General features: G+C 53.7%; 1 protein-coding gene across 3 annotated transcripts in view; it reads left to right on the forward strand.

Annotated features, from left to right (window-relative positions):
* The window catches only part of SOGA1 (suppressor of glucose, autophagy associated 1), a 62059-nt gene that overhangs the window by 5833 nt on the left and 39700 nt on the right, over positions 1–16526 (forward strand). For all 3 annotated transcript variants that reach the window (XM_032845812.1, XM_032845813.1, XM_032845814.1), the window contains exon 2: positions 14534–14758. In XM_032845812.1, coding sequence (XP_032701703.1) covers positions 14534–14758 — 225 coding nt within the window. The remainder of the gene's footprint in view (positions 1–14533; positions 14759–16526) is intronic.

A 16526-nucleotide genomic window follows, 5' to 3' on the forward strand; every position in this document is an offset into this window, starting at 1 on the left:
AGATGAAGAAACCAAGAGGCTATGTGACATACGCACGATTGCACAGCTGATGTACTTGGGAACCTCTCTGGAAAACCCTAGGGAGCTCCCCTTGCCTCCTGGCTCTGTCTCCCTCTCCCATGCAGGAGGCAACCTGGGCCTCTGACTTTCACACAGCAGGGTTCTTGCATGGATTTGCTGGTTACATGCTGTGTGATGTTGGATGAGAGGCTCTGCCTCTGAGCCTCTGTTTCTTCTATAAAGTGGGAGATAAGCATGCCTCCCTCAGGGTCATACCCTTTCTGCTGGGATGCACCGTTAACGTGAGTTCCTGTCCCTGTGTCCCTTTCCCTTACCTGCTTCTTCAGGCATTCATTCACTCAACCCATATTCATTCATTCATTCATTCCTTCTTCATTTATTCACTCAACCCATGTTTTTTTTTTCTTTCTTCCCCCCCCCCCCCAACCCATATTTTCTGAGAGCTTCCTGGCTACCAGGCTGAGGGCCAGATGTCTGGCCCAGGAGCAAGTTGTGAAGTGCTTCTCAGCTCCCAGAATGTGTCACTGGGTGGGGGCAGGGGTGGTCGTTATGGTCAGCAGAGTCCTGTCCAGTCCCTGCCCGGAATCCCAGCCGTCCCTGTGGTAGCTGAGAGGCAGCCTGGGAGAAGCTGCTCTGAGAGCTGGGTCTTTAAGAATCCTCAGCGGTCTGTGTGTTGAGGGGAGGAGGGCAGCTCCAGCGAGACGGAGACGGAAAATGTGAGGCGGCTGCTGGGAGGCCTGGGGGGACTGCGGAGCTCCCAGGGCTCCCAGCATGCCTCGCAGAGGGGCTGGGCCGATGTCCCTGGGCTCGCTCTCTCGCACACACAAACATACGTATTCAGAGCTCTAGCTCAGAGACCCACAGCCCTTCACACATGCGTCCCATAAACATCCAGTGACACACGTGTGTTGTTGGCTTCCAGAAGCATACCTCAAGATCTAGTAGATGGGATACACCCACCAAAGGACATAAACCCGTGCAGATACCAAATCTGTCTCCTCACACACACACACTAGGAGGCACAACAGACACACCATCTAGGAGACCCCTGGCTCAGAAACACACACACACACACGCACACACGCATCTTACATACCTAGGCACACTTGGCTGTGTCCCAGACGGACACACAGCTTGAAGACACCCTCAGACGTCTCGGAAGTACACATACATATGCAGGCACACACACAAACCCACGCAGCCTCATTACACTCAGGCGCTGGCATCCACGGAAATCCACAGATCCGCCGCTGCCAGGCGGACCCAGACACAAGCTTGTCACCCGGATACTCGCCCTGTTTCTTCCACAAAGAGAGCAATGGAGGCCCTTGCACGCTTACCTGGGGCTCACACACACGCCCAGGAGACACTTACACAGGCACAAGACACACAGCTACGGATACATAAGCAGGGACATAAGCAGAGAGCCCTTACTCATCAGGCCTGCGGCATTTGCCAAAGGAAACCAGAGACCCACAAACCGGGGTCCCCAGACACATGCGCGCACACACACACATGTGCAGAGAGGCTGTGACATTTCATCCACACGGAAACACAGGAAATCCTGGTCCCTGTCCTCTGGAGTAAATGTGTACAAGCTCCGTATTCCACAAGGCTGCTGGGAAGAGTGAGGAGTATGGCAGGGGCTTGACAACATGTAACCTCCTGGTCTGGCAGGTCACTAAGTCAGGAGAAGCTGCACCAAAGGCCCACAGGCCCCTGATGCCCTGCACTTGGGCCTGGGCCCAGTGGGCTGAAAGAAATGGAGCAATTGTCAGGCCTGCCCACAGGAGAAGCACGGCCAGGGCAACTCCCTTCTAATCTCCTTGGAATTTCCGGCTTGCCCTCATCTCCCTCCTCCTCCCCTCTCCCTTTGCTGGAGACTGTGGAGGGCCACGCTGCTCCCATCTATGAAGGGTGCCCATTCTTGCCTGGGAAACAATGAAGGAGGCCAGAATAGAGGAGGTTGGAGGAGATGTGGGCACTCAGAACAAGAGGGACCTGGAGAACTTCCTGGAGAAGGAGGCATTAGAGCTGTGGAGTTAGCTTGAGTGGCTGCCTCAGTGCCCAGCTGCTGGAATGTTGGGCACATCTTACCGACTCAGTCATGTGATTGAATGAAAGGCAGGTGGTCTATAGGCTTAAAACAAAAGCTGGAGGGAATAGTGGGTATGGGCTGTGGTGAGGGAGAGGCTGGAAAGGGGGTTGGGCCCGTTTGGGAAGGGCATTGAATGCCAAGCTGAGGTGCTGTGAACACCTTGCTGGGAGAGGGCCATACAGCAAGGCTAGGAGCTGACCCCTTAGTGTGTATCGGTAGGGCCAGGCACAAGGCACAGGAGCCCAGGGTGTCAGGGAAGGAAGGCTCTGTGGTCTTCTGGAAAATTCCATCTTTGGGGTCAGGTCTAAGGACAAACTTTGCTTTGTTACCTCCTCCCTGTGCGTTATCCCCATTTGAAAAATCCCATCATCAAGCCTCAGTCTTTCTGTCTGTGAAATGGGAATCTAATCCCTTTTTTCAGGGCACTTGGGAGGATCAGCATTCAGGTATGTGGCATATCCAGTAGCATCCTGGGCACAGAGGAAGGGAAGGAGCCCCACATCCTGTGTAGCCTCTGGGGGAGAGGGAGTTCCCCGGAGGAGAGGCTCGGCTAAGCTCCAGGCAGGGCTTTGATCAGCAGCCAAGGTTATTACTAAGGTCATTCCCCTCATAGTCCATGCACATGTCCTCATCTGTGGTCATATGCTCTGCCTGCTGGTGCCAGAAGGAACTTGGAGCTGGGGTAGGGAAAGAGCTAGAGACTCCAGGGTGTTCTGGGACAGGCTGACCCTGGCCTTCCCTGGAGGTCCCCAGGTCAGCACGGTTTCTGTATTCTGAGCAGGTAACACTGGCCTCCCTGAGGAATTGCAGGAAGTTAGACAAGGTGGGAGCAGCAGCCCAGCCTTGCCCTTCTCCGGGCCCTTGGTGCTTAGAGACAAGCTGCCCGAGGCTTGAGTCCTGGCTCTGCCTTTTCCTCTGTGAGCCTCCCCCTTTAGGAGACTCTGTCTTCTGTCTGTTAATGGGGGATGCTGACAGTGCTTGGCCCCGCCAGAGTTGCTGTGAGCATTAAATAGGCGGAAGCACGTAGGTAAGGATTAGTGGGGACCTGGCTCAGTGCAGGGGCTCAACAGCTGTCCCCCCTCCTCCCTTATTGGCAGGCTCAGGTCTGAGTGCCTGTGAGCCCTGGGTCCTTGGTGGCCGACGTTGTGCCTGGATCCGGGTGCGAGTCTTGGCATGGAGCAAGGGCCTGGGAGGTGTGCGTGGAGCTGAATTGCATCATGGGGATCCCAAAACACAATTCTCCCGGTGCATCCCCCCATTCCCTCCCACCCCTGTCAGTCTTCTCCAAATGGCCAGTGCTACAGACACTGTAATCTGGGGATACCCCTTTGCTGGGGGAGGGCGCCTCTGGGGTCTCTCATGCTAAGACCTGGGTGAATCATCTGTTGCCTGGGCCACAGAGAGCAGCACAGGCTCCAGTGGAAAATAGTCTGGGATCCCACAGCATAAAGCTGGTTTGGCCCAGATCTGCTCGGGATCTTCTGGGTCAATTGCATCAGCCTCTCTCCTCCTTGGCCTTGGCCAAGTGCCTGCGCAGCCTGTGTGGTTCTGCCTCCCTCAGCCTCACCTCACCCCTGTTCCACACAAGCTCCCTTGTGTTCCTCACACCGGGCCCTCAGTCCCTGTGCTCTTCCTGCCCTCAGGGGCCTTGGTGCTTGCACTTCCCTCCCCTTTCCCCTTTCCCTTGATCCCTGTCATGTCCTCATAGTCCTCATTGCCGCCCCCCCACCCCCCCCACCCCGCACTTGATCATGCTCATTCAGCTGCAGGCCTGGCTCCTGTGTTAGAGGACCTGGAACTTTCAGTGGGCACCTTGGGGACATTTACCTCAACAGTAATTAGATTATTCATTGAGTAATTACAGGTTGTGCGTCAGCCCTGTATGCTCTGCCTTACCTGGGTGGGACCTAGCTCCTTCCTTTTACATAGGTGTACACTGAGGCTCAGAGAGGTGGAAGGGTTTGGCAGAGGTCACACAGCCTGGAGATGCCAAGAGGCAGAAGGGCGGGCGTCTGGTGGGGCTCCTTGAAGGGTATCTGGCAGGGGGCAGGCACAAGCAAAGGCTCCAAGGTGTGAGATGCTGGGATATGCTGGAGCCACTTCCTCGCCTCTCTCCAGCCTCTCTCTCTCCCTCCCCAGAGACCTCCGAGCCCTCTTCTCTCCCTGCTTTGAGATTTGGCTGCAGCCCAGAGGCCATTTGGAAGATGTTTTAAACAGATCCAGATCTGAATGCTGCCTTCCTTCCTGTTCACACAGAAAGGACGAGAGGGACACCGTCAGGCACTCCCACTGTGAGCAGCCTCCCTGGAGGCTGTGTTCTCTTGGGGGAGGCCTGGAATGGGCCAGTGGCAAGCCAGGCCCAGCCTTGGTGGGCAGTGCTCTCTGGGTGTCTTCTCACCCCAAATGTGCACACACACGCGCATTTGCGTCTTCTCACCCCCGCCCCCTACCTGTGTCTGGTCTCATGGGCAGAGCTGTGCCAGGTTTTGGGAGGCACTCTCCAGATTGGCTGTGGAACCTTCATCTCCTTGAGGCTCTGTTTGATTATTGGTAAAATGGGCACCTGTGACAGGAGACTGTTGTTAAGCTGAGATGGCGGACACTTGTGCAGACTTCAGCCAGGTATCAGGCCCAAGGTAAACCCTTGCAAAGATTCACTGTGGCCCCATTATAGAGACTTGTCTAGTCGAGTTTACAAGAGCTCAAACTGGACTTTACTCCTGGCTGTGCCACTTAGCATATGTCCTTGAGCAACATTGTTGACCTGTTTGACCTTGGTTCCTCACCGATCAGTGGTGGGGCTGGGGATACAGTGAGGCCGTGGGTGCTGTCCAGCCTGTGCCTGGGACGGAGAGAGTACTCTTGCCTGTTACGATTTATTGGTGTTGGAGGGGCAAGTCCAGCACCCTTGTCTTCCCTCATGACCATGTGGGTCACCAGGTAGCCTCTGTGCCAGCTGGAGCAGGGGCATTGGGTGGCATGGCCATACCTGATTGGGTGTCCTGGCCTTTCTCTAGGACCTTTGTCCCTGATTGTCCCCAAACTAGAGCCCAGCTTTCACCCAAGGAGGCTAAGCTGCATTGAGCTCTGGGCTGGGAGGCAGGAGCCCAGAGTCCCTCTCTGCTTGACTCTGGATCTTTGGGGGTGGGGGAGGGGCATGTGATTGTCCCTAATCCCTCTCTAGGACTCAGTGTCCCTGCCTTTTCTGCCCCAACCCACCACCCCTTGCTACTCCTGGAGTCTTTTGTTTTGAATGGGGAGGGAAGTGGAGCTTTGCAGAGCCTTCTGCCCTCCTTGGGGTCCAACTGCAATGATCTCATCTGGAGCCTTGATAGACCTGGGGGATGGACAGAAGGGATAGCAGATGGCGGCCCTAGCCTCTCAGGGGGCTGGCATGCCGCCTCTGTGGCCATTGTTGGCCCACCCTGCAGGTCACCCTTCCGGGCTGGGGTGAGTGCCCGAAGCCAGAGCCAGGGTAGCAGACGGCAGGCAGCCTGGGCTTTCGCCCGAGGGAGGGACCGTGGTGGCCAGGGCTGTGTGGGGAGAAGGCGGGCCAGGCAAAGGCTCCTGTCCCTTCCTGCAATGGTTGCTGTCTCACAGATGGAAAGTTCTGGATCCTTCAGCTCAGCTCTGTCATTCTTCCTGGGTCTGCCTGCCTGTCGGCAGGTCAGGTCCCTGGAACCTGGGGAGGAAGCGACTTACTTGGGAATGCAGTCTGGGGCTTGATAGGCCAGGATTTGAGGCCCACCAATAGCTCCAAAGCCTCCAGGGGCATTAGCTTCGCAGAATCACAGAATTAGATTTAAACACAGCAGCGCAGGGGCGCCTGGGTGGCTCAGTGGGTTAAGCCTCTGCCTTCAGTTCAGGTCATGATCTCAGGGTCCTGGGATTGAGCCCTGCATCGAGCTCTCTGTTCAGCAGGGAGTCTGCTTCCTCCTCTCTCTCTGCCTGACTCTCTGCCTACTTGTGATCTCTCTCTCTGTCAAATGAATAAATAAAATCTTAAAAATATATATATATTAAAAAAAAATAAACACAACAGCGCTGACTGGAGGTGATTTTTCTGCAGGGGACTGGAAAAGGAAGGAATCTTCCTGTCTTAGGACCCCTTTATTAATTAGGCAGCTCCTTACTGAGCTGATCCCTTTGTGTGCCAGGCACTGGGCTAGGCTCTCTCCTCCTAAAGCTCACCTCTTAGTGGTAGAGACGGACATTCCATAAGAAAACAGATCAATAAGTAAAATAATTAAGATCACAGATAAGCCTGTGACATGTCCCATGAAAGAAACAGGTTTGGAATGAACACAGTGGGCCTTGAGGGGTCTGGAAGACTTCTCTGGAGAGGAGGAATTTATGTGGAGGCTTCGAGCATGAGGGGAGCCAGGGCCACCAAGATACAGGGACAGAAGTCCATGCAGAGGGACGGGCAGGGGCAGAGGCTTAGTGGTGGGACAGGTGAGGTGATTGCTGGGGGAACAGCCAGTGCGGGGAGGTAGAGGTGGGGAGGTGGGCAGGGGTCGGGCTTTAGTCTTGCTGTTAGGTCAGGTGATAGACATGCAGTAAAGTGAGTTTTGGCAGAGGCTTACAATTTTGTAATCACCACCACAGTCGAGATGTGGAATGGTCCCACTGCCCCCCAAAAACTCCTCCTGCTCCCCCCTTTTTTGTAAAGATTTTTAAAATCTATTTATGACAGAGAGATAGTGAGAGGGGGAACACAAGCACAGGGGAGCTGGGGAGGGAAAATCAGGCTTCCCGCTGAGCAAGGAGCCCAATGTGCGGCTCAATCCCAAGACCCTGGGACTATGACCTGAGCCGAAGGCAGACACTTAACGACTGAGCCACCCAGGCGCCCCAGTCTTGCTCTTTCCAGATGTCATATAAAGGGGATCCTCCAGGGGCCTGCTGAGTCTGGCTTTCTTCACCTGGCAGAATACGTTTGCGCCTGGGCCCCAGTGTTTGCGGGTCTCCACCATTCATTCGTTTTCATTGCTGCGTAGTATTCCCACACGTGGATGGGCCACCATGTCTCTATCTACTTGCTGAGGGTCGTTTGGGTCACTTCCAAATTTTAGTGATCCTTGGAGAGTTTTAAACAGGGGAGTAACATGGTTAAAAAAACCAAAAACCCTCCATGTACTAAGTGGAGAACAAATTAGTGGAGAGAACAGTGGCCATCCCAAGAGTTAAATTCAATGATTTGGTGATGAATCTGACTTACTATAGAGACTCAATAATTGTTCATACAAAAAGGCTGTGCCCTGGAGCAGCCAGGGAGGCTTCTTGGTGGATGTGGCATTTGAGGTGGAGGGGTGTGGAGGTGGGAGACAGACAGTGGAAGAAGGTCTAGGCAGTACAGAGCCCCTGTGGGAGCTGGTGGGGCTGAGATGCTGCCCCCCTGCTCCGGACTCAGCCTTGGTGTACAAGGGTGGTCTGCAGGGCTCATATCCCTGCTCCCTGGGGGTGCTGGGTGAACAGGCATCCACCCTAGCCATCCACCCTAGCTGACTCTCTTGGGTGGGAGGTAGATGGGGGACCTTGGCTCTGGTATGGTTTCTTCCTCAGTGGCTGGTAAGAGGTGACCTCCTGCCTTCAGGAACCTTCCGTGCTCCTGGTTCCCTCCCCTTTTGCTCAGGGCTGGCTGGCAGTTCCCAGCCATCGCCACTTGTATGTTTCAGCAGAGGGGCCTTGAGTTTGGTCACTTTCATCTCCAGTCCTGCAGGTCAGGAGACCTCACCATCTCCTCCTCCACACCAATTCCATCAGACTCAAGCATCGGGAATCATTGTCATGTGCAAGTGTTCCTGTGGGCCCCAAACCTAAACTCCCCCATTCTGTCCTCATCATACAAAGATTCATCATCTTATACATGTATGGGTTTCTTGAGAAAGCGTTATTTCCTGCAACATTTAAAATGTGGCTTGACAGGGCACCTGGGTGGCGCAGTTGGTGAAGCATCTGACTTTGGCTCAGGTCATGATCCCAGGATCCTGGGATCGAGCCCCATCTGGGGCTCTCTGCTCAGTGGGGATTCTGCTTCTTCCTCTCCCCTCCCCCTGCTTGTGCGCGCTCTCTCTCTGTCAAATGAGTAAACAAAATGTTTAAAAAATTAAAAAATAAGAATAAGTTTTTAAAAATGTGGCTTGAAAGTGGCGCTTTGCTTCTCTAGCTTTGTGGCCCGATGGAGAAGAGAGAGGGTCGGGGGTGGCAACCCAGACCCACAGAGACGGCAACTCTAGAAGGAACACAGGCTCCATCTTATTTTGTGCCGTGGACGCTCTCTGCTGAGAATAATTCTCAGAATAATGTTTTTAAATGTCTCAAACACAAAGGAAACCGGATATACTGAAATATAGTTACCAAACTATTTCTGAATCATGATATAGTAATATATGTGTTCATTAACTCATCAGGTTTGGTGACTAGTATAATTTCAAAGTACAGATGAGGATGAAAACTGTGTTGAGATTTCTGCAGCTGTTATGTGATGTGAAAATACCTCTGATTTCTCTTTGTGCCAAACTCTCGGGTACTGCTGATACACCTGTGACTTGTCCGGGATGGAAGGAAATGTGAATTCTTAGTTAGAGGTTGGTGAAAATTAAGATATGCTTTTTTTTTTTTTCCCCTCTTCCCATCCAAGTTCATGGGCTGCCTGAATTCTGGTGCAAACGGAAGAGTCTGAAATCTGCAATCTGAGTCCTGCTTGGAGGTCTCTCCGTGTGACTTTGGGCATAGCCCACCTTCCCTGTGCTCCTGTGCAGTTCTTCGTCTCTAGAACAGAGGTGGTGATTCCGGTCCTGTGTGTCCATGGGGTTTCTGTGACGACCCATGAGATGATTCAGATGGAAAGTCTTCGTAAACCGTGAAGCCCCGCGCTGCCCTGCGAGGTCTCGCTATTATTAGCAGTAGCGTGAGCTCATGTTTGGTCCTCTGGCCCAGAATGGACCAAGAGACTCTTCCTGGCCAATTCCCCCAGGATTCCTGGGAACTAATCCATTTCGGGGAGTGGGTCCGCCTCTGAGAGGCTGCTTCCTGCAGGCTGACCTCATGGATCGCTGGGAGGATGTGTAGGGGGGATGGACAGAGATGCACTTGTGGGTAGGGAGTGGGTGGGTGAGCAGGAGTTCCCTGGGTAGAGAGACCCTGTCCGGGCTCTCCCTGATTCTTTGCAGCTGGCCTGGGGCTGCGATCTGGAGTGCCTGCCCACCTTGGTCTGTGGGGAGAGACTGGACGAGGCAGAGGCCACACTCATCCTTCTGGTCATTCCAGTAGACTGTGACAAGGGCCAGGCCTGGGCAGGGGACCAGACAAGTTTGCTGGCGCGTGCCATTCTCCCAGCTTGGAAAGGCAGACTTGGAAAATAGGCAAATGCAACCTGAACTTGTTGTTAGTACAGAGAAGAATGGCGTTCAGAGTGTGTGGTTTGGGAGAGGACAGAATGCTCTGGAAAGAGCATATAAATTAGGAGTTAAGCTGGCAGAGGCCTTTCTAGTGGCAGGACTCGCCCCGGGCAGCCTGGGAGGAGAACACAGTTAAGGGCCGGCCTGGATTCCAGCTCTACCGGTCTCTTACTTGAGCAGCTCCGGGAAACTTGTGAGCCTCAGTTTGCTTGTCTGCAAAAAGGGAACATTTTCAGTACCTCCTTCACAGGGTTGGGATCAGATTGTTGTGCATGACTGGGCATTGTATCAGGCTGATGAATCCTTGAACTTTACCTCTGAAACTAATAATACATGCTAACTAATTTAAGTTAAAAAAAAAAAAGAAAAGAAAAGAGATTATTGGGTATGTATGTGCTTGGGCTGGGGCCTGGTCATTTGTGAGCCTCATGATAGGTGGTAGCTCTTCTTCTTTTTTTTTTTTTAAGATTTTTTTTTTAAACTAAACTCTATGTCCAACATGGGGCTCAAACTCACGACCCTGAGATTGAGTCACATGCTCTGCTGGCTGAGCCAGCCAGGTGCCCTGAGATATCTGGATGTGGGGTGCAGAGGATGCAGGGGCGGGGCTGGGGGGATGTAGGGTGGCAGAAAGAAGGGGAAGGCCAGGGACAGTTTGGATTCCAGGGTAAGGGGCTGGACCTATTGCAGAAGCCAGTGGGAAACAGTGGAGGAGACAGCAAGTGACCTTTTATTTTCAAGTTTTCTCCGATAAACAGGAATGACCTCTATAATCAGAGCGAAATAAATATTTTCATTAAAGACTACTCTGGCAATAGGCAGTGTGCCCCATTCCTATTCTCTATCCCTGTTCACACCCGCCTTCTCAGTCCATGTTAAATAATCAGGGTCAACTTCAAGAAGAGATGGTCAGCTTGAAGGGGTGGCCAAAGGGGACAGAGGGCTATCGAGGGGCTGGCAGGCCATGCCTGGTCTGACCACCTTTCCCCGGCTTCTTTAGGCTGGGCTTTCTGACTGTGGGGTTGAGAATAAGGGCCCCCAGGCTCTGAGATGGACGCTGTTGGCCTTTTCCTATCTGCATGGGAGAGTGAGGCTTGGGGCTCCCCCACCGGTGTTGGGGGGGTCTCCAACAACCTTGCTGTGTAGTCACTGGGCCTGCAGAGGCCAGTGGAGTTTATCCCTCCCTCCCCCTTGCACAAAGTTGGGGGGGTCTGGGAGGGAGGGGTGGAGCCCCAAAGCCCCTGGGCTGTCTGTGAAGGAGGGGAGAAGGCTGAGCTCCCCTCCCTCTCTCACAGTTCCCGTCGTTGGGTCAGACTGTTGGGGGCTGGGACTGGAGGGCCAAGCAGCCCTGGGAGATTCAGAGGCTCAGTGAGGTCTAAGAACCTCTGGAGTGGGACACCTGGGTGGCTCAGTTGGTTGGGGGTCTGCGTTCAGCTCAGGTCATGATCCCAGGGTCCTGGGATGAAGTCCCACGTCGGGCTCCCTGCTCAGGGGGAAGCCTGCTCCTCCCTCTGCCTTCACTCTCCCTGCTTGTGTGCCCTCTCTCTCTCTCTGACAAATAAATAAATCTTAAAAAAAAAAAATATATATATATATACATATATATATATACACATATATATATATGTATATATATATATGAAACTCTGGAGTGAAACAGGGTCTTGTCCCAAGGGCCTAGCAGCTGCTTTCCCTGACCCCACCTCGGGCCCAAGAACGCAGCGCCTGCCTGAGTCCTGCATTCGCCAGCTCCTGCTGCCCGAGTCCCAGCCGACCCGGCCTGTGCGGGCCACAAGCCCGCCTTTGTGGCCTTGCCGTCCTGCCTGGGCCGTGCCAGGAGGGGCTGACCCGCATTCTGCCTGCAGCTGGGACAGGCCCCCACGGGCCTGGGCCCCCCTCCTTAGCCCCACAGGAGATGGAGCTGGCCTGAATGCAACATCCTGCATTTTCAGAAACTGACTGTGGTCCGGGGCAGGCCCCGGGGAGCCAGCTGCTCATGTGAGAAAGATCACTGATTCATTCGATTGTTCTGTAGATGCTTACTGAGTCTCCGCTCTGTGTCAGGCCCTGGTCTTGTGGTCCTGCCACAGATCGCTCTTGCCCTTTTAGGAAAAAGACTGGAAGGAAACCCCCTGTCTTCGTGTCACCAGGGGGGCCCCCTCCCAGAGTTTCTGATTCAGTGGATCTCGGTTGAGACCTGAGAATTTCTGTCAAGTTCCCCAGTGATGGTTATATGCTTCAAGCCCAGGAACCACTCTTTGAGAGCCAGTGTGACTTAGGACCAGGGGGAGGAATTAGGTTTCTATATTTTCAGAATTGTCTCTATGATCATAATCTACTTTTATAAATAGAAAAAATCAGTTATTTAAAAGTAAACAAAATAAATGGTCCCCCCAAACTGACTCCAGTGCTCTGGACGTATTCCTGTGTTGAGTGATGTCACCTCCCATGACTTAAATGTAATACTTCTATTAATGCCACCCAACATTATGAGCTTTAATGTTCTCTGCTCTTTCCCTGAGTTCATCCTGAGTTTTAGGTCCACTCAGACCTCCATATCCTCCCCATCACCTGTCCACATGACTGCAGGGAGAATAAATGAGATGTTAGGAAATAGCAGGGTGGGGATTTGAACATGGGCTCATCTGGAGACTGGCTGACTTTGGGTTTAGCTGACTGGCCCATACTTCCTGAGTACCGTTTCCTCTATGCTTCCTTAAACCATGAGCTAAAATGGCATGTGGACCCCTCACTTCCTCATTTCTTTTGACTGGTGTGATCATTGACTGTGCCACTTCCTCTTTTTCCACTTTTAGTTCTGGCCATTTGGCATGGTGGCAGTGAGTCTGTGTGTGTATTGGGATAGAGGTGGAGATGGGGTCCCACTGAGGTGGGACCACTTTGGGGGTTGCTGTGGAAGCCATCCCTAGGGGAGAGGCCGTGGTGGCAAGTGGGGATGAAGTCCTTGGGTTGATGGTGGGAACGGGACTGTATCTGTCATTGGGAGAACCAGATCCCTGTTCCCTCCGTCTTCTCCTGAGTTCAGGACCACGTGAGAAAGGGGTGAGATGATGGGGTGAGAACTGGCCTGCTTTCTAACCCTCCTCCTGAATTAAACCAACACCCCCAGTCTCCGGGGGGCACTGGACAACCTCAGGCCATGCCCCCAGAGGGAGCCACCCATTTTCTTTGAGGGAAAGGAAGGTGTAGAGGGGCTGGTGAACACACTGTCTGGATTGTGGCCCCTCTCCAAGGCCTGCAGAGTTGTTCTTTTTGCTTCTTGGACCCACCTCCCTGCCCCCATCAGCACCACCCTTGGGTCCTTTCTCTGGCTCCTCAGGGATGCCTCTGGCAGATCATTCCTCCCCTGTGACTCAGTTTCTCTTTTTAGTGTACCATCTTATTTAATTACCATCTTATTTAATTCATTCAGTCATACTAAGAGTAAATATTATTTCTATTTGTGACTCAAGTTTTATAGCACATTTGTTATTAGACATAATCATCATCCATTTCTCCTGCTGGGTTGCCTCACTCGCCCCCTTACACTCTGTCTAATGACTGTTTCAGGTTGTTATGTCTTTTTTGTGGTTGTTTATCTAACTGCACACATGTGCACTCATTCAGTTAATGTTTGTTGGGAACCTGTGGGGTGCTAGGCCCATGCTGGGTGTGGGGGATACAGCAAGGACGGGGGTAGGCGTGGGGCAGTGCCCCAGACACTCACACTCCCAGAGGGGAGACAGACTCTTAAATAGAGAATTCAGACGTGCTCATGGTGACATAGAGGAAGTGAGGGACGTTTGGGAGCTGGTGACAGAGGTGGTCAGGAGCTGCCCTGAGGAAGTGAGGTCATCCCCCAACACCCTCCACTTAAAACCCAAATGCAGACTTTTTACTTGGCCCTTCAAGGCCCTAGATGGCCGACCCCCATTCTCTCTTTCCCCAGCCTCGGCTCACGCTCCTCTCACTACCCCAGCCACCTTGCTGTGTTCTGACACCCCGAGCTCTGTCCTGCCTCCAAGCTTTTGCACACACTGGACCCTCTGCCTAGAGACATCGCTCCCTGGCTGTCTGTCTGTGTGTCTGCTCCTTCTTCCCTCAGCTCAGATGTCCCTTCTTTGGAGATGGCTACCCTGACCACGTCCTGGAATACAGCCTTTCCCCAGTGCTCTAGCATGTTAGCTAGGTGTGGGGGTTTTTGCTTCTTGCCATTTATTCAGATTTTTAAAATTTGTTTGCTTATCATATGTCTCCCCAGTGAGATCTGGGGCTCCACGCAGAAGCTACAGGAGGGACTCCATTGGTCTCAGTCAGTACTGTCCCTTCCTGCCCCTGTGCTTGGCACAAGGCCTGGCACATAGTTGGTACCCCTAAATGCTTGTCGAATGAGTCTGCCCTGCTTCCCCAGAGCAGTTAGGCTCCTCTTGCTGCAACAAATTACCACCAACGGAGGGCCTTAAAACAATCCAAGATTATTATCTTACATTCTGGAGGTTAGAAGCCTGAAAATGAAGGTGTTGGCAGGACTCCGTTGCTGAGGCCACATGGCAGGGCTCTGGGGGAGGATCTCCTCCCTTTTCCAGCTTCTAGAGGGGGCCCGTAGTCCCCTCTCCGTGCCCCTTCCTCCATCTTCAGAACATGTCCATCTGACCTCTCCTCTGTCACGTCACCTCCTACTTTGATCCCCTTGCCTCCCTCTTACACGAACCCATGTGATTACATTGGGGTGCCGAGAATACAAGAAGATTTCCCAGTCTAGAGATCCTTAACTTCATCTGCTTTGCACAGTCCCTTTTGCCCTGTAAAGGCAGCATATCCATGGGTTCTGAGAATGAGGATACAGACGTGTTTGGGGACGGGGCCTTACTCAGCCTCGCACACCCAGGCCCCCGAGGGGCCTAGGAGAGTGTTGGGGGTGGCTTGCGTTCAGACCAGTAGACAGTGGCTCAGACCAGTAGACAGTGGTGCAGGGCCGCCTGGTGACCTGACCACCCGGCCCCCCTTGCAGGACGAGATCGAGGAGCTGCGCGCCGAGATGCTGGAGATGCGGGACGTCTACATGGAGGAGGACGTGTACCAGCTGCAGGAACTGCGACAGCAGCTGGACCAGGCCAGCAAGACCTGCCGGATCCTGCAGTACCGGCTGCGCAAGGCTGAGCGCCGTAGCCTCCGGGCCGCACAGACTGGCCAGGTGGATGGGGAGCTCATCCGGGGCCTGGAGCAGGATGTCAAGGTAAGCTCCAGGCCCTCTCCCAATACCCCGGTGGAGCCTAGGTCAGCTCCTTGTGTGTGCTTGAGGCTCTCTGGGCCTCATCTTCCTCATCTGTAAATTGGGGGATCGCTGGTGAACTGACAGGGATGTCCCAAGGTAATATTGTAAATATGAAACCTACTCACCGCGGCCGCTGTGAGTATCAGCCACATGCTGGGCTCTGAGTTGTCCCTGTACCGTCTGGGGGAGGTTTCTTTGGGTTTTTAAAAAATTTTTATTTTTAAGTAGGCTCCACGCCCAGCATGGAGCCCAATGCTGGTCTTGAACTCACAACTCTCAGATTAAGAGCTGAGCTGAGATCAAGAGGCTGAGGCATCCAGGCGCCCCTGTGGAGGTTTCTTTATTATGCTAATGAGAGTAGTGAAGAAGGCCTGGATTGGATAGGGCTGGTTTAAATCTGGACTCCAAAGTGCCCTAATTTGGGGATTTTGAGCAGGTCACCTAAGTTTGTTTCCTCATCTGTAAAATGGATATCCCAGCAGCCCCTGCCTCACAGGGTTCTCTGAGGGTTAGAAGAGATAATACAGGTAAGATGTCACTGTAAACCCTCAAAAATGTTATTAGTCCCATTTTCTGGATGAGGAAAGTGAGGCTCAGAGAAAGGAAGGACCTTGTGTCCAAGGCCACATGACACTCAGTGTGCAATGGGTACCACGCAGGCTTATCAGCCTCCTGGTGCCTGACCTCTCCTCCCTGCTGATGGGCTCGGGGCTAGTAGGAGGGACCTCCAGTAGAGCCAACCCCCTGCCTGTTTCTGTGCCCAGCTCCCCATTTTCAGAACTCAGCCCAGTGTGAGCAAGGGGCTGCAGGAACTGGGGTTGGGGGTACAGCCTGGAGGTACCCGTGTCGTCGTCGTGTCCCCCCCCCCCCCTTCCTGCAGGGTTGACTTCTGAACTGAGGCCTGAGGGCTGCGGAGAGAGCCCTCTCTGTAAGTGCCGGGAGGTAAACCGTGAGCGCCAGCCCTTAGGCAGGCTCGCATTTCCCATTGTCTTTGCAGGTGCGCAGCGGGATTACGGGTGGGCTGTGCAGGTGAGGAAACTGAGCCCAGAAAGGGTGTGTCTCCTAGGCTAAAGCTATCTGACCGGCAGCCACCCCCCACCCCCCAAAATGGTTTCGCAGATATTCAAACTCCAGGCACTGGATAGAAGGGGCGAGGGGAGAGGAAGAGCTGGGGAAGTTCTGGCGAAGCAGAGTTGGGGCCTGGGTGGTTGGGGATTTGGAGCCAGGACGCCAAAGAGTCGGCCTTAGAAAGATGAGGGAGGACGACCGACTGGGCGGGCTGGCCAGTGCCTCCTTGGGCGGAGCGCTGAGCAGCTGGTGTGCGTGTGGGAGGGGGTCTTGGCTGCGGGCGCTGGGAAGCCGCCCCTTCTGCTGGGATTTGAACTAGCCAATCAGCGTCTACCTTGCTCCCTTCGCTGCTCCCTTTTCTCCCCGGCTCCCTCTTCTCCCCGCCCCTGCAGCGCCAGCTCTGAGCTCATCCCCGCAGGCCGGGTCTGGCACCGTGCTACACCCCACGTGCTGGGTTTGTTCTCAGTCACTTTGGGGGTTCTTAGAATTGTGATATCTCCTGGGAGTAGCGCTTGATGGGCCGACCTGGGGAGGGTCCCCAGAGCTGGGTATTCCGAGGGACTCTGACTTGCTCTGCTAGCTCCTTAGCCCCGGCCAGGACTGGCATTGGGGCACCTCTTGGGGGCCTCAGTTTACCCTTCTGTTACATACGGGTCCGAGA

Source organism: Lontra canadensis, unplaced genomic scaffold (genome assembly GCF_010015895.1).
Source record: "Lontra canadensis isolate GAN:19392208 unplaced genomic scaffold, GSC_riverotter_1.0 scaffold169, whole genome shotgun sequence".
Taxonomy (NCBI): Eukaryota; Metazoa; Chordata; class Mammalia; order Carnivora; family Mustelidae; genus Lontra; species Lontra canadensis.